General features: G+C 43.0%; 1 protein-coding gene across 1 annotated transcript in view; it reads left to right on the top strand.

Moving 5' to 3' along the window:
- Positions 1-20,805, top strand: part of LOC121283785 (B-cell CLL/lymphoma 9 protein-like) — a 366,978-nt gene that overhangs the window by 58,775 nt on the left and 287,398 nt on the right. Inside the window, 1 exon segment of the mRNA XM_041198498.1 lies at positions 18,765-19,093. Within this exon segment, the coding sequence (XP_041054432.1) occupies positions 18,765-19,093 (329 nt within the window).

Raw genomic sequence — 20,805 nt, 5'->3', positions numbered from 1 at the left:
TTGATGGATCATTCAAAGGATCATCCTCCGCCATTTCTGCCAACTCCAGCATGATGCCACCACCAAACACATCTTCCCTTCACCCCCCCTATCGACATTCCGTAGGGATCGCTCCCTCCGGGACACCCTGGTCCACTCCTCCATCACCCCCTACTCCTCAACCCCCTCCTATGGCACCACCCCATGCCCACGCAAAAGATGCAACACCTGCCCCTTCACTTCCTCTCTCCTCACCGTCCAAGGGCCCAAACACTCCTTTCAAGTGAAGCAGCATTTCACTTGCATTTCCCCCAACTTAGTCTACTGCATTCGTTGCTCCCAATGTGGTCTCCTCTACATTGGAGAGACCAAACGTAAACTGGGCGACCGCTTTGCAGAACACCTGCGGTCTGTCCGCAAGAATGACCCAAACCTCCCTGTCGCTTGCCATTTTAACACTCCACCCTGCTCTCTTGCCCACATGTCTGTCCTTGGCTTGCTGCATTGTTCCAGTGAAGCCCAACGCAAACTGGAGGAACAACACCTCATCTTCCGACTAGGCACTTAACAGCCTTCCGGACTGAATATTGAATTCAACAACTTTAGGTTGTGAGCTCCCTCCCCCATCCCCACACCCTTTCTGTTTCCCCTTCCTTTTTTTTCCAATAAATTATATAGATTTTTCTTTTCCCACCTATTTCCATTATTTTTAAATATCTTAAAATCTTTTATGCTCTCCCCACCCCCACTAGAGCTATACCTTGAGTGCCCTACCATCCATTCTTAATTAGCACATTCGTTTAGATAATATCACCAACTTTAACACCTATGTGTTCTTTTGTTCTATTGTTGTTGACATCTTTTGATGATCTGCTTCTATCACTGCTTGTTTGTCCCTACAACCACACCCCCCTCCACTTCTCTCTCTCTCTCTCTCTCCGCCGCCCCCCCCCCCACCCCCCCCCCCCCCCCCCCCACCCCACCCCCACCACACACCTTAAACCAGCTTATATTTCAACTCTTTCTTGGACTCGAACTCAAATTCTGTCGAAGGGTCATGAGGACTCAAAACGTCAACTCTTTTCTTCTCCGCTGATGCTGCCAAACCCGCTGAGTTTTTCCAGCTAATTCTGTTTTTATTTTGGATTTCCAGCATCCCAGTTTTTTTGTTTTTATCCCTCTCAGACTCGCTGTTTTAACACTTGCAGCTCAGTCACTGGCCATCTCAAACATACTCTTTAAACTCATGCTGCTGTCTCACTGCTGATTCTCTTATTTACTGTTTAAACTCTGGTTGTTGCCTCACTGTTCCCTTTCAGGCTCACTGTTTAAAATCTTGCTGCTGTCCCACTGTTAACTCTCGGACTCTCTTTATACTCATGCTGCAGCCTCACTGCTCCCACTCAGACTCACTGTTTAACCTCTTGCTGCTGTCACATTGCTCCCTCTCAGGTTCACTGTTTAAACTTTTGCTGCTGTGCCACTGTTACCTCTCGGACTCTCTCTTTATATTCTCACTGCTGTCTCTCTGCTCCCTTTCAGAATCACTGCTTAAACACTGGCTGTTGTCTCAATGCTCCATCTTGGAATCACTGTATAAACTGTTGCAGCTGTCTCAATCCATTCAAACTCGCTCCTTGAACACTAGCTGTTATCTCACTGTGTCTTCTCAGACACTCTGTTGAAAATCTTGTTGCTGTCTCATTGCTGCTTCTCAGGCTCAATGTTTAAACTGTCACTGCTCTCTCACTGCTCCCTCTCAGATTTACTGTTTAACCCTTTGCCGCTGTCTCGCTGCTCCATCTCAGATTCACTGTTTATCCTCATGCTGCTGTCTCACTGCTCTCTCTCAGTCTTACTGTTTAAACTCTCACTGCTGTATTACTGCTCCCTCTGAGACTCACTGTTTAATCGCTGGCTGCTGTCTCACTGCTCCCTCTCAGATACACTGCTGAAACTCTCATTGCAGTATCACTACTACCTGTCAGACTCACTGATTAAACTCGTGCTGCTGCCTCACTGACCCCTTTCAGAATCATTGTTTAAACTCTTGCTGCTCACCCTCAGACTCACTGTTTATATCTCACTGCTGTATCTCTGCTCCTTGTCAAACTCAGTGTTTAAACTCCTGCTTTTGGTCTCAATGTTTCCTCTAAGATTCACTATTTAAGCTCTCCCTGCTCTCTCACAGCTCCCTCTCAAACTAGCTGTTTTAACTCTCTCAGCTCACTCACTTGACCTCTGAAACACACTCTTTAAACTCATGCTGCTGTCTCACTGCCGCCTCTCAGACTCTATGTTGAAACTCTCACTGCTGTCTCACTGCTCCCTCTCAGAATCACTGTTTAACCGCTTGCTGCTGTCTCACTGCTGCCTCTCAGTCTCTCTCTTTAAAACCTTGCTGCTGAATCACTGCTTCCTCTCTGTTTCACTGTTTATCTCTCGCTGTTGTCTCGCGACTCCCTCTCAGACTCATTATTTAACTCTTGCAGCTGTTGCAATGTCCCTTGCAAGCTTGCTCTTTGAACTCTCGCTGTTGTCTCACTGTGTCCTCTCAGGTACACTGTTTAACCTCTCGGCTGCTGCCTCACTGCTCCCCCTCAGACTGGCTGTTTTTCTCTCACTGCTGTCTCTCTGCTCTCTCTGACTCACTGTTTAACCTCTCTCTGCTGTTTCTCTGCTCCCATGCAGTCTCACTGTTTAAAGTCTCACTGCTGTATTACTGCTACCTCTCAGGCTCACTGTTTAAACACTTGCTGCTCCCTCACTGCTTGCTCTCAGACTCGGGTTTAAACTCTTGATGGTATCTCACTGTTCACTCTCAGACACTGTTTAATCTCTTGCTCCTGTCTCGCTGCTCCATCCCAGACTCTCCGTTTAATCTCTTAATGCTGTCTCACTGCTCGCTGTCAGACACACAGTTTAAACACTCACTGCTAATGTGGTTCTGCTATTTAAGAAGGGTTGTAGAGATAAGCCAGGGAACTACAGGCCAGTGAGTCTCACATCAGTGGTAGGGAAACTATTGGAGAAAATTCTGAAGGAGAGAGTCTATCTCCACTTGGAGAGGCAAGATTTGATCAGGGATAGTCAGAATGGCTTTGTCAGAGGGAGGTCATGCCTAACAAATTTGATTGAATTTTTTGATGATGTGACCAGGTGTGTAGATGAGGGTAGTGCAGTTGATGTAGTTTATATGGATTTCAGCAAAGCCTTTGACAAGTTCCCACATGGGAGACTTATAAAGAAGGCAAATGCATATGAGATACAGGGTAATTTGATGAGGTGGATTCAAAATTGGCTTAGTTGTTGGATGCAGAGGGTGATGACAGAAGGATGCTTTAGTGACTGGAAGCCACTAGTGGCGTACCACAGGGATCTGTGCTGGGTCCCCTATTATTCGCCATTTATATAAATGACATAGATAACTATGTGGTGGGTAGGATTAGTAAGTTTGTGAATGATACAAAGATTGGACGGGTGGATGACAGTGAGGTTGAGTGTCTTGTGCTACAGGAAGATATAGACGGGATGGTCAAATGGGCAGATAAGTGGCAGATGGAATTTAACCCTGAAAAGTGTGAGGTGATACACTTTGGAAGGAGTAATTTGACAAGGAAATATTCAATGAATGGCATGACACCAGGAAGCTCTGAGGAACAAAGGGACCTTGGCGTGTGTGTCCATAGATCTCCGAAGGTGGAGGGCCATGTTAGTGGGTGAAAAAAGCAAATGGGACACTTGCCTTTATCAATCGAGGCATAGATTACAAAAGTAGGGAAGTCATGTTCGAGTTGTATAGAACCTTGGTGAGGCCACAGCTGGAATACTGTGTGCAGTTCTGGTCGCCACATTATAGGAAGGATGTGATTGCACTGGAGGGGGTGCAGAGGAGATTCACCAGGATGTTGCCTGGAATGAAACATTTAAGTTATGAAGAGAGGTTGGATAGATTTGGGTTGTTTTTGTTGGAGCACGGAAGACTGAGGGGCAACCTGATCGAGGTGTACAAGATTATGAGGGACATGGACAGATGGATAGGGAGCAGCTGTTCCCCTTAGTTGAAGAGTCAGTCACAAGGGGGCATAAGTTCAAGGTGAGGGGCAGGAGGTTTAGGGGGATGTGAGGAAAAACCTTTTTACCCAGAGGGTGGTGACAGCCTGGAATGCACTGTCTGGGAGGGTGGTGGAGGCGGGTTGCCTCACATCCTTTAAAAAGTACCTGGATGAGCACTTGGCATGTCATACCATTCAAGGCTATGGGCCAAGTGCTGGTAAGTAGGATTCAGTAGATATGACAGGTGTTTCTCACGTGTTGGTGCAGACTCGATGGGCCGAAGGGCCTGGTCTGCACTGTGTGATTCTGTGATTCTGCTGTCTCACTACTCCCTCTCAGACTCACTGTTGAAACTCTTGCTGCTATCTCACTGTTCGCTCTCAGACTCACTGTTTAATCTCTTGATGCTATCTCACTGCTCCCTTTCAGATACGCTGTTGTAACTCTCACTGCTGTATCACTGCTACCTGTCAGGCTCACTGTTTAAAATTGTGCTGCTGCCTCACTGCTTGTTCTCAGACATACGGTTTAAATCCTCGCTGCTGTCTCTGTGCTCCCTCTCAGACTCACTGTTTAAACTCTTGCTGTTTTCTCACTGCCCCCTCTCAGAATCGTTGTTTGTACTCTTGCTGCTCATTCTCAGACTCGCTGTTTAAATCCTTGCTGCTGTCTCTCTGCTCCCTCTCAGACTCAGTGTTTAAACTCTCACTTTTCTCTCAATGCTTCCTCTAAGACTTACTTTTTAAAGTCACCCTGACCTCTCATTGCTCCCTCTCAGATTCCCTGTTTTAACTCTTGCATCCCGCTCACTGACCTTCTCAAACTCGCTGTTTAAAATGTAGCTGTTGTTTAACTGCTTCCTCTCAGACACTGTGTTTAAACTCTCACTGCTGTCTCACTGCCCCCTCTCAGAGTCACTGTTAAAACCTCGCTGCTGTATCTGTTCTCCCTCTCAGACTCACTGTTTAAACTCTTGCTGCTATATTACTGCTCCCTTTCAGACTCACTGTTCAAACCCTCGCTGCTGTATCTGTTCTCCCTCTCAGACTCACTGTTTAAACTCTTGCTGCTATCTTATTGCTCCCTTTCAGACTCTGTTTAATCTCATGATGCTGTCTCATTGCTCCCTCTCAGATACACTGTTTAAACTCGTGCTGCTGTCTCACTGCTCCCTCTCACATTCACTTTTTTAATGCTTGCTGCTGTCTTACTGCTCCTTCTCAGATTCACCGTTTAAACGCTGGCTGCTGTCTCACTGCTCCATACCTAGCTCGCTGTTTAAAGGCATGCTGCTCTCTGTGTTCCCTCTCAGATTGACTATGAAGCTCTCACTGCTACCTCACTCTTCCCTCTCAGATTCATTCTTTAAACTCTCGCTACTTTCTCACTGCTCCATTTTCAGACTCACTGCTTAAAATCTTGCTCCTGTCTAACTGCTCCCTCTCAGACTCATTGTTTTCACTCTTGCTGCTACCTCACTGCTCCATCTCTCATTCACTGTTGAAACTCTTCCTGCTGTCTCACTGTTCTCTCTCAGACTCACTGTTTATATGCTTGCTGCTGTCTCGATGCTCCCTCTCTGACTCGCTGTTTAATCTCTCACTATATTCTCACTGCTCCCTCTCAGATTCACTGTTTAAATGCTTGCTGCTGCCTCACTGCTCCCTCAGAATTCCAGGATTTTAACAGCACAGAAGGAAGCCATTCGGCCCAAGATGTCTTCACCAGCTCTCCAAGTGAGCATTATCACCAAGTGCTATTGCCCTGCCTTTTCCCTGTACCCTTGCACATTGTTTCTATTCAAATAATCATCTAATGTTCTCTTGAGTGCCTCTCTTGAACCTGCCTCACCACACTTCCACCCGAACCACTCATTGTGTGAAAAAGTTTTTTTTCACGTTAGACTTATTTTTTTTGCAAGTCACTTTAAATCGGTGTCCTCTTTATCTTGATCCTTTTACGAGTGGGAACAACTTCTCCAGATCTACTCTGTCCAGCCCCCTCATGATTTTAAACATTTCTATCAAACCTCCTCTCAGTCTTCTTCTCTCCAAGGAAAACAGTCCCAACCTCTCCAATCTATCCTTATAACTGAAGTTTCTCATCCCTGGAACCATCCTTGTAAATCTCTTCTGCAGTCTCTCCGATGTGTTCACATCCTTCCTATAATATGGTGCCCAGACTCTCTCTTTAAAATCTCACTACTGTCTCATTGATCCGCCTCAGATTTATTGTCTAAATACTTGCTGCTGTTTCACTGCTCCCTCTCTAACTCACTGTTTAAACCCTCGTTGCTGTCTCACTGCACCCTCTCAGACTCACTGTAAACTCTCGCTGCTCCCTCTGAGACTCACTTTTTAAACTCTCGCTACATTAAATTAGCCGCCAGTTAGGCTAACACTGATTATTGGGAAAATATTGGAATCCATTATTGAATAAGTAGTAGTCGGTCACTTAGAAAATCATATTACAGTCAGAGCCAACATAATTTTGGAAAGGGAAATCATGTTTCACAAAGTGATTGAGAGTTTTTTGAAGGTGTAATGAGCATGTTGGATGCAGGAGAAACCAGTAGATGTAGTTTATTTGATTTTCCAAAATACATTCGATAATGTGCCAAATTAAACAGTTACTGCACGAGAGCTTACTATGTTGCAGATAGTATATTTGTTTGGATAGAGGGACTGGGTAACTACAGAAATCATTGAATCTGGATAAATGAGTCATTTTCAATCTGGCAAACTAGCAGAGTGCCACAGGTATCAGTGCTGGGCCCTCAATTATTTAAAATATATATTAATGACTTGGATGAATGGACCATGTGTATTGTAGCCCAATTTGCCAACAGTACAAAGATAACTGTGAGAGGAAATTGTGCTGTAGACACAAAGTGAAAGTCTTTGTGCTTTGGCATGAATCTGATGTCGGGGTTAAATGGGGGTCCCAAACCCACACTGTGGGAACATGCACCTGACAATTTTGCAAGAATTGGCCAATTAGTTCCCATAGTTCTGCTATTCAATTAAGTATGGTTTAGGCTGTCAGAGCTGGAGGGCCAATAGTGGCCCGCCAGCACGGAAGAAGCTGCAGCCTGCTTTTGCAGGTAAAGGAGAGATAGAAAGAGCATCTCCACCTTGAGACACCCTCACAGAAACCTTAACACATTTGAAATAAATCATGGCCGCTGATGCCATGACCCCTATGTAGGGGAAACCCTCCTTAGGGCAGCTTGCAGCCATAGCTGTGGACAGATAGGTGAGGGAGATCTCAAAGGGATCCTGGAGCGCTGTCACCAAGTTTTCTACCAAGAGGCCACCTCCAGTCAGATGCAATGCTCTCAACCCAGTGAGAGACCAACTGGGAAATTCCAGTCTTACTTGGCCTTTAAATGAGTTTAGCTAGCTATCTGTCACCTGTGTTCCATGCCTGAAAAAGGCTTGCGGTTTGGAGGGTGCCAGAAAACTGGCACGCTGACTGACAGTGCAAAATTCTGCTAGTGTCCGCCTTTGCTCTCACCCAATATCAGGGCAAAAGTACTCCCCAAAGAGTCTGCAAAGGGAAATCAATAGGATAAGACAGCGGGTAAAATATTGGCAGAAGTAGTATATTGTGGAAAAGTGTGAGGTTACCCACTAAGATAGGAGGAATAGAAAAGCAAAATATGTTTTAATGGAGAGAAATTACAAAATTCTACAATGGGTTCTGATGTCCTTGTAGAAGAAATGCAAAAAGTTAGAATACAGGTTCACCAAGTAATTAGGGAGGCCAATGGAATGTTGGTCTTTATTGCAAGGCAAGGAGTATGGAGTAGAAAACTAGGGAAGTCTTGCTACAACTATACAGAACATTGATGAGACCACACCTAGAATATAGCGTACAGTTTTGGTCTCCTGATATAAGGTGGGATATATTTACATTGGACATAGTTCAGAGAAGGTTCACTAGCTTGATTCCTGGGATGAAGGGGTTGTCTTATTATGTAAGTTTGACCAGGTTGGATCTATACTCATTGAAGTTTAGAAGAATGAGAGTTGACCTTAATGAAGCATTTCAGATCTGGAGAGGTTTGAAGGGTAGGTGCTGAGAGAATATTTCCTCTCGTGAGGTGATCTAGACCTGGGGGAGTATTTTCAGAATAACTGGTCCCTATTTAAAACAGAGCTGAGAAGGAATTTCTTTTCTTAGAGTCTTGTGAATCTTTGGAATTCTCTACCCCAGAGACAGTGGAGGCTGAGTTATTGAGTGTGTCCAAAGCTGAGATAGATTTTTGAACTATAGGGGTGTCTAGAAATAATGGGAACAGGCAGAAAAGTGGAGTTGAGGCCAAGGTCAGATCGTCCATGATCTCATTGAAAGGCAGAGCAGTCCTGAGGCATCAAATAGGCTATTCCTGCTTCTAAATCTTATAGATCTGAACAACCTTTTAGGGTGAGATTTATAGATTTCCATTTCCCTTTGTGTGAATAAGTGCTTCCTGACATCACCCCTTAGTGGCCCAGCTCCAACTTTAAGATTATGTCCCTTTGTTCAGGGTTGTCCCACCAGAAATTTCTTTATTTGCCTTTTCAACTTTTTTAATAATGTGGTAGTTTGGTAGTACAGAACTTGAGGATTGCAGATAAAAGACATTTTGTTGAAGCTTTTCACTGATCATGAGGTAGGAGAGAATAGATATCAAGTAAAGATTATATTGTAATACTCCGTTAGAAGGGAGACAAGTTTTCTTTTGAGAAGAAAGCGGAATGCTGTATGATGATATATGCACCTACTTGGCATTGTAATACAAAGGTGCTTGGCAGAGCAAGGGTTAATGAGGGACAGGAGAATATTATTGCCCATGGTATGATGTATAGAGTCACATGGTAATAGACTGGTGAACACTCTTAGAAGTAGCCTACCTGCATGGCAGCAGCATCATGAATGACAATGCCTGGGATCTGTATATAGTTAAGATCTAACAATAAATGGAAAGGGGGGCAAATGTTGACAGGAGGGGGTTGAATATTGCTAAGAAGCGGCATGGGGGTTGAACATTGTTAGAGGGGCTGGGGGCTTCTTTGTGAATCTTGTTTTAATTTAGCCACCGCAGTATACTTTACTAGGGACTATTGCACTCTTGGGGTATCTGCTGTGTTTAATCATTTAGCAGCTGCCTTGGCCTGATATGCAAAAAATATCAAAGACTGTCCTGTTTATAAATGCTATCTTTCCTGTTAATCCTTCGAGGTGAAGATGACCATGTTCATCATCTGGGGTGTTTGGTAGGATTCCGGTAGCTATGTAGGTGACCGCTAAGGCTGATCTGCTCAATGATGTGTCGTGCAGCTCCTTTAATTGGAGTTTGACTTTAAAATCAACCCTCAATTAAAGCTCTGTTTGTGGGAACTTGTTTCCAACTCCAAAATAGATTGTGGAAGCCAGAAAGAAAAGTAATCAATTTTAAAGATTTTAATTTTTAAGCAACAATGGGAAGAAAGTCAAAAAAAGTTTCATTAGATGAACAAAAATAAAAGCTTAGGGCTGGGGGTCTGGGATATATTGCTCGCTTCCTCCCCAACACACCCCATTCCAAGTTGCACTGCACTAACTCACCAAGGTTCCTTCAACAGCACCTTCCAAATCCATGAACTCTACTAATTAGAAAGACAAGGGCAGCAGATGCATGGGAACACCACCCTCCAAGTCACACACTATATTGCTGTTCCTTCACCATCACTGGGTCAAAATCCTGGAGCTCATTTCCTAACAGCACTGTGGGTGTGCCTACACCACATGGACTGCAGCAGTTCAAGAAGACAGCTCACCACCACTTTCTCAAGGGCAGTTGGGGATGGGCAATAAATGCTGGCCCAGCCAACGATGCCCATGTCCTGTGAAAGAATAAAACAAGTCAGTCAGCAGCCAACAGATCTAAAGAAAGTCTGCCCCATTGCATGGAAATATTCAGAGAAAAGTAGGGGAGTTTTCCTAATGTCCTGACGAGTTTTTACTAGTAAAGATGGATCTTTTCTCATTGCTGCTTGTGGAACCTTTCTGTTGATTCGCTGAAATGTTTATCTACATAAAAGCAGTATATTTCAGAAAGTACTTCAAGGAGTTTTGCAATGTTCTGAGAATATGAAAGGTACTGTATCAATGCAGGATCTTTCTTTACTTTCAAACATTGAATTTTTAAACAAAAATGTATTCATACAAGATTTAAAAAGAACTGAGATGATAGATAATAAATTGCTAATAAAGTAAGTATTGAATCGATATCTAAAGCATGCAAGTGATAAGCATTTTAAAAAAATAATTCTTGGGATATGGACGTTGCTGACAATTTATTGTTCAAGGTGGTGATTTGCCATCTTCTTGTAACGCTGCAGTCTTTGAGGTGAAGACACTTCTTACAGCATTCTTAAGTGTTTCAGGACTTTGATTCAGTGATGATGAAGGAACAGCGATATATTGAAGTCAAGATGCTGTGTGACTTGGAGGGAAACTGGGAAGCGATGATGTTACCATGCACTTGCTGCCCTTGCTATTCTGGGTGATAAAGGCATTGGGTTTGAGAGGTACAGTTATAGAAGCTTTGGTGAATTGCTGCAGTGCGTCCTATATTATAAATATTGTCGCCATAGTGTACCTTTAGTGGAAGGAGTGGATGTTTAATAAGGTGGATGGGTTGCCAATCAGTCAGACTACTTTGTCCTGGTGTCAAGCTTTTGAGTATTATCTCAGCTAGGTCACCCATCACAGAATACTCAACCTCTGACCTGTTCTGGTAGCCAAGCTATACATCTGCCTGACCCAGCTGAGTTTCTGGTCAGTGGAAACTCCCAGGATTTTATACTGGAGTATTTGATGATTGTAATACCATAGAATTAGAATGTCATGGGAGGTAGTTAGATCCCTTCTTTTCAAGATAGTCATTTCCAGGTACATCATGCAGCTTCATTGGTTCTTCTGCAATGTTAAGAGATTAAATGAAAACTGAGTACTCAGTAATGCAATATTCAATTGGTGACTTTTATTAGGGCCCAACTGCTTGGCTTTAACAATGTCTATCTTTTATCAGAATCTCAGAATTCAACCATCACCTAATGTGAGATCATTAATCTGAGTGTTGGAATTTATCAAACAAGCACAATCACAGGAGATTTTCTTGAATCCTGGCATTTAATACACTGGGGGGAATAAGCCTGGTATGGATTCATTTCCACGCACATACCTAATACACAATTAGTTAGAACCAACAACTTCTTGCTATGGGCCGGGTGCAGGAAGATGGGATTAGAAAGGGCACCTGGGTGTCCTTGGGCTGGCATGGATAAGATGGGCCAAATGGCCTCTTTCTGTGCTGTAACTTTTCTATGGTTCTATGGTTCTTCCTGATCTTGGCGAGAGACAACTGCAGAATGTATTGAATTAGCTGCTAATCTTACATCAAGTCCAATGAAGTCAAATGAAGAAAAAAATAGGCAGTGTGTATTTTAAGTTAAATTAGTCCCGAAAGAAAATATATAAATTCTGTCAGAATGCTTGCCACGTTCAGATAAAGAGTCTTTAATGTTACTTTTTATAACTAATCTTTGCATGGATCTTACTCATTGATGCACTATTACCCTCCATCACTTCCTGTCCCACTCTGCTTGTCTGCAGACCAACATCGCCATACTATTGTCTCGACTTTTCCCTTTGGGTTTCTGAATCTGCCTTCACCCAATCCGCCCACCACCACTCCCCCCACACCCCGCATCCTGCAGTTAGTTTAAACCCCTATTGATGGTTCTAGTCAAAACGTTTCACCAGGACATTGATCCCAATCCAGTTTAATTGCAGTCCAGCCTAACAGAACAGCTCCCTCTTGCCTGAATACTAGTGCCAATGCCCCATGAATGGAAACTCCTTCCACACCACTCTTTGAACCATATATTAAATTCTCTAATGAATTGACCCTATGCGAATTGGTGTCTCAGTTAACAATACTGAGAAGATCACCTTTGAGGTTCTGCATTTTAATTTGGATCATAACTCCTTAAATGGTCTTGGCAGAACATCATTAATAATGCTACCTATGAAGCTGGTCCCTACATGGAACACAACAACTGCATCCTTCCCCACCACCTACCGCCCCAACTACTCCAAGTTTGATTGTAGCCTCAAGGAACTCTCCTTAACTCTGGCACCTTAACTCTGGCAGCAACTTAACCTTCAATGATCCTGTTCAAGAGTGCAGAAAATGGCATCCATCCTGTTGACTTATACTGTCCTCCATCACTACTACATTTCTTTGGTCCCCCTACTTGATTGGCATCTATGGTGCCATGGTCAGAAAAGCAATGAGATCACCTGAGGAACCCTACTGTATATATTTCTGCAGTTCACCGCTACCCTTGTGTCCTGTCACTCAGCCAAATTTGCATCCATGCTGCCACTGTTCCCTGAACTGCTGGGTGGTGGGAAAGCTTTTAGAAATGATCACGCAGAACAAAATTAACAGGCACTTGGGCAAATGTGCATTGGTAAAGGAAGGCCAGCTCAAATTTCTTAAGGGCAAATCATGTTTAACTAACTTGCTTGAGTTTTTGATGAGGTAACTGAGAGGGTTGATGAGGGTTGTGCAGTTGATGTAATGTACCTGGGCTTTCAAAAGGCATTTGATAAAGTACGACTTAACAGTACAGTTGAAGACCATGGAATAAAATAGATACTCGCAGCATGGATGCAAAGCAGAGGAAAACAGTTGCTTTTTGAACTAGAGGAAGATATTATGTAGGGTTCTGCAGGGTCAGTTTCACGATAACTGAAGAATTCGATAATCATAGACATAGACATTTATGGCATAGAAGGGGGCTGTTCAGTCCATTGAGTCTATGCCAGCTCTTCATGGAACATTCCAGTCAATCCCACTCACTCATTTGATTACTGTAGGCCTTCCAGTTTATTTTATGAAGGACCCACCCTATTTCCTTTGAAATCATTGGTTGTTTCTGCTTTCAGCTTTGTTGGGGGCATCAAGTACCAGGTCATTATCATACACTGCACAAAAAAAAACCCTTCCTAATATTCACCTATATCTCTTGCTGAAGACCTTAAATCTGTGTCCACTAGTCCTTGTACCATCAGCTATTGGGAAAAATTTTTCCTTGTCTATCATATCGATGCCTGTTATAATCTAGTACACCTCTTCAAATCTCCCCTTAATCTGCATTGCTCCGAGGAGAACAACTCCAGCTTTTCAAACCTAACCTTGTAACTAAAATTCCTCATCCCTGGAACCATTCTGGTGCATCTCCTCTAGACCCTCTCAAGGATCCTCACATCATTCCTGAAGTGTGGTGACCAGAACTGGACACAATACTCCAGTTGGGGCTTAACCAGAGCTTTAGAAAAGTTCAGCATAGCTCCCCGGCTTTTGTACTTAATGCCTCTATTTATGAAGCCCAAGATCCCAGATGCTTTGCTAACCATTCTCTCGATATGTCCTGCCATCTTCAAAGGTTTATGCCCAACCACCCGCAGATCCCTCTGTTCCTGCACACTCTTCAGAACTGTGTCATAGGCTGGGATTTTCTGGACCCACTGCGGGCGAGGTGGTGCCCCAGCCAGAAGCCCATTGACTTGTGGAAGACCAGAAGATCATGGCAGCAAGCGGGTGCAGAAAGTCCCGCCGATTATGTCTATATTGCCTCTCCCCATCCCTTTTACCAAAACGCATCACCTCGCACTTTTCGTTATCAAATTCCATCTTCCACTTGTCTGTCCATTCTGCTAGCCTTTGTATTATCCTCACTGTTTGCCGCTCTTCTAAATTTGCAGTAAATTTTGAAATTTTGCTCCATATTCCAGGATCCAAGTTATTTATATATAGTAAAAAGAGCAGTGGCCCTAGCATTGAACCTTTGGCAACACCTCTATCTACCATCCTCCTGTCTGAAAAATAAACATCTACCAGGAGCCCCTGTTTTCTGTCCTTAAACCAATTTTTTTTCTGTAAGCTGACACTGACCCTTCTATTCCATGAGCCTCAATTTTGTTAATCAGCCTTTTATGTGGTACCTTGTCAAATGCTTTCTTAAAATCCATATAGACAACATTCACTGCATTCCCTTCATCTATGTTCTCTGTTACTTCATCAAAAAAAATTCAATTACACTGGCCAAGCACCTTCTGCCTTTTACAAATCTGTACTGGCTCTCCCAGATTAACTCAAAATTCTCCAAGTGCCTGTTGATATTTACCCCCGATTATTGTTTCTAAAACCTGAACCACAATTGATGTTAAATTAACTGGCCTGTAGTTGCTAGGACTGTCTACACGATTTCTTGAAAATGGATATCACATTTGCCACTCTCTAATGTTCTGGTGCCTCCCCAAATATCTAGGAAAGATTGGAAGGTAAGCCCTTCTGCTATCTCTATCCCCATTTCCCTTAGGAACCTGGGATGCAGGCCATCTGGACCTCAGTTGACTTATCTACTCTAAACACAGTCAACTTTTCCAATCCTCCTCCCTCTCAATGTTCACCCTATCCATTGCTTCTACTATCTCTGCTTCTTCCAATATTTTCATATTCCTCTTCCTTAGTAAACACTGATACAAGGTGCACATTAAGTATTCTAGCCTTATCCCTTGCCTCTAAGCATATGCCGCTCTCTTTGTCCCTAATAGGACCCACTGAATCTCTTACCCCTTAGTATTTACATGCCAGTGGAAGATTTTTGGGTTCCCTTTTATGTTGACTGGCATTCTATTCTCATTTTCTCTCATTGCCTGTCTTATTTTCTGCTTCACCTCTCCTTTTAACCTATTGTATTTCACCTGGTTCTCACCTGAAGAATCCACCTGACATACATCATATGCCCACTTTTTTGTTTCATCATAATTTCCCTCCTCATCCAAGGAGCCCTTTTGGTTCCCTTACCTTTCATGTGCCCAGCTGGCACCTGAAGTATCTCTTCTTTAAAGATCACCCTCTGTTCCATTACAGTTTATCTTGTCAGCCTTTGATTTCATTTTACCGTGGCTAGATCCCTTCTCATTGCATTGAAAATTAGCCCTCTTCCAACTTAGTGTTTATTCTTAGCTCTTCTGCATTACTAGTCGGAACCTTTTCATAGGATGATTGCTCTTACCCAAGTGTTCCCTCACAGACACTTGTTTCACATGGCTCACCTCATTTCCCAGCACCAGGTCCAGCAATTCTACTTGGGCTGAGAACATACTGATCAAGGAACTTTTCCTGAACACAGTTCAGAAACCCCTTCCTCTCCTTACTCTTTACTCTAATATTTTCTCAGTTGATACTTGGATAATTAAAGTCACCCAATATCATCACTCTCTAGTTCATGCACATCACCATGATTTCTCTACAAATTTGTTTCTCTTTTTCACACTATTTGGAGGCCTATAGAATACCCCCAAAGAGCATGTCATGCCACTTTTTGCTTCTCAACTCTAACTAAATGGATTCTGTCCTTGCCCCCTCAAGGACATCCCCTTTTTCTGACATGACAATGTCTTCTCTAATCAGTGCTATCACCCCACCTCCTTTTGTTTCTCTCTATTTTGATTTGTGCTTGAAGTGCCATAACCTACAATGCAATGGACCAAGAACCAGAAAGTGGGATGAGGCTGGATGGCTTCTTGTTGGCCAGTGCGGCAACCATGTCCTCCTTGCTTGCAGTAAATCTCTTTAACTCTATGAACCAATCCTCCATCTATACTGATATATTATTCCCAACCCCATTAGCTGCTGCCTTCTGTAATAGCCGTGTGACTACTTAGTGAATGCCTTTTAGGAATCCAAGTATGCAACATCTATGAGTTTCCCTCTATCAACCCTATTAGTTACATTCTCAAAACCCCAATACATTTATTAAACATGATTTCCCTTTCGTAAAACTGTGTTGATTCTGTCTGGCCATACATAGTATCATTTCCTAAGTGCTCTGTTGTTGGAGATGGGAACTGCCTGGCAATTGTATAGTGTGAATATTACTTGCTACTTGTCAGCCCAAGCCTGGATATTGCCCAAGTCTTGCTGCATATGGACATGGACTGCTTCAGCATCTGAGGAGTCACGGATTGTGCAATCATCAGTGAATAATACTGTTAGGGGGCTGATGAACTATTCCTACCAATATTTCCTGACCTTGCTATTACTAATCTCCACCCAAACTGCTTCTACTCCTGACCTTCTGAGCCAAGATCCTTTCGTACTATTGTCCTCATGCTTTATTATGATCTTCCTCCTTTTCCATTTTGCCTGTCTTTTCAAAATGTTAAGAGCTGGAAAAGTTATTTCCCAACCTTGGCCACCTTGCCACTATGCTTCTTGAATATCAAACTCATTCAATCTCTGTTTGTTCTTCTGGTTCATTTATTTTTCTATGAATGCTACTTGCATTCAGATAAAGAGATTTTAATTGTATTTTTAACTACTGCTCTTGCTTGGATTATTTTTGCTTGATGTGTTATTTCCATTAAACTCCCCGCCCTTTCCTATCCCACTCTGCTTGTCTTTACCCATATTGATTCACTGCTGTATTCCTCAACTTATCTCTTTTGATTTCTAAATCTCTCTTCATCTGATATCTCTTTTAGCTCATAGGATGTATTGGCCTATGAGGAATTGCAGCATAGCTTTACCGGAATTATATTGGAGTCCAAGCATTATATTATGAGGAGAAATTGCATAACCTTTGGTTGTATTGCCTGCAATTTAGAAAGTTAGTTAAGAAATGATTTGATCAAAATTTTCAAGATGTTAAGAGGAATAGATCAGGTAAATGGAGAGAAACTCTTTCCACTAATTGTGAAGTCTAGGACAAGGGAGCATAGTCTAAAAGCTAGAGACAGAGATATCAGGAATGAAATTTGGAAACTCTCTACATGCAAAGATAGAAGTTTGTGACTCTCAACAAACATCAGTTGATGCAAGATCAATTGTTAGCTTAAAACTTAAGTTGTTAAATGTTTGTTGATATGAATAAAGGGACTGTGACTGTGTAGAGACTTAATTGACTGTAAGCAGAATGTAGTTGTGAGTGGTTGTTTCTTAGACTGGAGAGCAGTGGTGTCCCTAGGAGTCTGTATTGAGCCCACTGCTTTTTTATTTATTAATGATCTGGACTTGTGTGTACAAAGGTGTTATGATCCTGGACCAAACCTCCAAATTCTTGGTATGCTCTGGATAGGGAGCAGTAACATTTTGTTTAAAGTAGATAAAATTTTAGATTCAAGACACTTGCTAAGAGAACAAAGCCACAAGATTCCATGGTATTTGAACTAGCAAAATAAACTTTATTATATAAGGTGAGAAAGATAAAATAATTAACAATATCTATCTTATACTCAAACATTCAAGCTTAATATGCTTGTGCTTGTGAATTAACAGCAAGCTGTAGTCGAGCACATTACACTGCACAATAAATGGCAAATGCGACCAAGACAGATCCCATGGATTTCCCAGCAACCCACCCAGATATCAGTAAACACTGAGAGTCAATCAATCTTACTGAAACTCTCTCTCTGTCTTGAGGAATTCCAGTCTTCTGCTTAGAAAATCTAGCCTTGGAATTCTCTCCAAAAGTCCCTTCAACTTGGACTGCCTTAATGATGGCTCTCCATGGAGCGTTTCAATCTCATCTCCTGAGACCTTTTTCCCCTGGATTCCTAAGACAGAACTCCAGCCCCAACTCACAGGCTCTTTGGCCACGGTAAGCTCCAAAGGGTTACCTTCGCCCTAACAGCCCATAACACGGAATCATCAACTTTCTTTTGCCTTCTCAAAGCTCCAGCTCTTCTCCAAACTCCTCATTACTTAAAGTCTTCAAGCTGCAGTATTCTTACCATGTGGAGCCACTTTCCTTGCTCCTCTTCATGGTGATTCCTATCGGTAGTCTCCTCCCTCTAGTGGCTCCTTCCCCAATCCTTTCTCTTTAACTAGGACCTCTCCCTGTCGCCTGTCTGAGACTCTTCTCAATTATGATGCCCCACTGCTCAGTCACATGATCTGGTTTTCGTGCCGTTTTCTTTTATTTCTCTCTTTATGCAGGCCCTTCTCCTTGGCCCGAAGAACTACATGTGCCTAAATTCCCAGGGCCTATTGGGACTCATAGTTCCCAACCTCTGCCCAACGACAAGGTAAGTTTGGATCTCATAATGGGATAATTTCAAAGTTTACAAATGACACAAAATTTGGAAATAAAGTAAACAGTGCTGCGAATGGTAATAGACTCCAGAAGGACAGAGACATACTGGTGAAATGGGCAGACAAAATGTGATTTGCACTGGTAGGAACAACAAGGAGAGGCAATACACGCTAAATTATGTAATTTTAAAGGGGTAGAGGAATAGAGAAACCTGAGTTATATTCTAGATCAATTATTCATTCTAAATCTAAGGTTGTTAGAATTTTGATCACCAAAGGTATGAAGGGAAAGGGTATATGGAGTTAGGTCGCAGGTCAACCATGATCTCATTGAATGGTGCAACAAGCTCAAGGGTGAAATGGCCTACTCCTGCTCCTATTTCCCTACAAAAATATGAAATGCAATAGTATGGGTTGTTCTATGGGTTGTAAAAACTATAAAGAGTGACAAAGAGTGAAATATTAATGGCCATTGAAGCGTACACATATCTCAAAGGAAAATAGTTCTTGATTAAGTAACACCCAGGAGGGTGGAAAAATAGTTATCTATGAGTATGTTTATTTTTTTAAATTTTTTCTTTGTTTCCAGTCCAAAAGCCAAGGAGGAGGCCACAGTCCGGTCATCTCCCGTTTCATCTCCTTTAAGTGCATCACAGCTGGACACCAAACTGTCTAATCAAGCGAAGCTGGGTAGCAACAGCCAGTCACAGGCCTCACCTTGTGATTCAATGATCGTGAGTGGGAACCATGGCTCGAAAGCTTCCCAAGGTTCAGGAGGAAACCTGGGACTAAAAAATGGGCAAGGACTGGGGACAAGCAGTGTGATAAAAGGGAAGGGCAAGAGGGAAAGAAGCACTTCCGCTGACTCTTTTCAACAAAGTGATCCTGGCACACCCAACAATGAATCCGAACGTAAAGGTATTATTGCAGTTCCTTCCTTGTGTTTTCCTCTGTGAATTGTTGGCTCTTCAGGTTTGATTGGCACTTTCCACGTAATGTACATTTTATTCAATATTTTTAAACCAATATGCAGGATCCTCTTATTTGTTCAAATAAAACAGTTACTCACTACAAAATTTGCATCTACATAGCATTACATGGGATGCACATCACAGAAGAAGGCTATTCAGCTCAACCAGTCCATGCTGGTGTTTATGCTCCTCTTGAGTCTCCTCCCATCTTTTCTGATCTAAATCGACCATCGTAACCATCTAGTCCCTTCTCCCTCATATGCTTGTCCATTTTCCCCTTAAATACATTTGCTTCAACCACTCACTGTGGTAGTGAATTCCACATTCTTATCCCTGTTCGGATGTAGAAGTTTGTCCGAATTCCTTATCGGATTTCTTGCTGACCATCTTACACTGATGGCCTCTAGTTATGCTCTTCCCTGCAAGAGGAAACATTCATTCTGATCCACTCTAGAAAAGCCTTTCAGTATACAGTGTTCTCCTTTATGTCACCCTATTAAAATCCTTAACTAGGACCCCGGTAGCAGAATGTGTGTGTGATCCTGTTCCCCTGTGAGCTGGCATATAAACTATTCTTTCTCCCTGGCTTAGCTGCAGCCCACTCATGCCCAGTGACTCACACATGTGCCGAGCTTGACTCTATACTAGCTCCTAAGATGCGTACAGTACAAGTCCTACAGGGTAATTTTCTAGGCCCAACCATCTTCAGCTGCTTCATCAATGACCTTCCTTCCATCGAAGTGGGGATGTTCACTGATGATTGCACAATGTTCAGCACCATTTGTGACTCCTGGGATACTGAAGCAGTCCATGTGCAAATGCAACAAGACCTGGACAAAATCTAGGCTTGGGCCTGAACAAGAGATGGGCAATGACCATCTCCAAAAAGAGAGAATCTAACCATCGTCCCTTCACATTCAATGGCGTAACCATGACTGAATCCCCCACTATCAGCATCCTGGGGGTTTGCATTGACCAGAAATTGAACTGGACTAATCATATAAATGATGTGGCTGCAAGAGCTGGTCAGAGGCTAGGAATCCTGTGATGAGTAACTCACCTCCTGACTCCCCAAAGCCTTTCCACCATCTTCAAGGTACAAGTCTAGAGCGTGACGGAATACTCTCCACTTGCTTTGGTGAGTGCAGCTCCAAATACACTCAAGAAGCTTGACACTATCTAAGACAAAGCAGCACGCTTGATTGGCACCCCATCCACAAACATTCACCTCCTCCACTGCCAGCACACAGTGGCAGCAGTGTGGGTACCATCTACAAGATGCCCTGCAGGAACTCACCAAGCCTTCTTAGAACCTTCCAAACCCACGACCGCTAACATCTAGAAGGACAAGGGCAGCAGACACATGGGAATACCACCACCTAGAAGTTCCCCTCCAAGCCATTCACCATCCTACTTGGAAATATATCGCCATTTCTTCACTGTCACTGGGTGAAATTCCTGGAACTCCCTCCCTAACAGCATTGTGGGTGTACCTATACCACATGGACTGCATCAGCTCAAGAAGGCAGCTCACCACCACTTTCTCAAGGGCAATTAGTGATGGGCAATAAATGCTGGCCCAGCCAGCGATGTGCACATCCCATGGATGAATAAAAATGAGTGGCTGTGAGTGTCAGATGAAGCTTCTTTATCAATTCT

This window comes from Carcharodon carcharias, chromosome 11, assembly GCF_017639515.1.
Source record: "Carcharodon carcharias isolate sCarCar2 chromosome 11, sCarCar2.pri, whole genome shotgun sequence".
Classification (NCBI taxonomy): domain Eukaryota; kingdom Metazoa; phylum Chordata; class Chondrichthyes; order Lamniformes; family Lamnidae; genus Carcharodon; species Carcharodon carcharias.
Note: the sequence above shows the minus strand (reverse complement) of the source record. Positions and strands in the feature narration are given on the sequence as shown.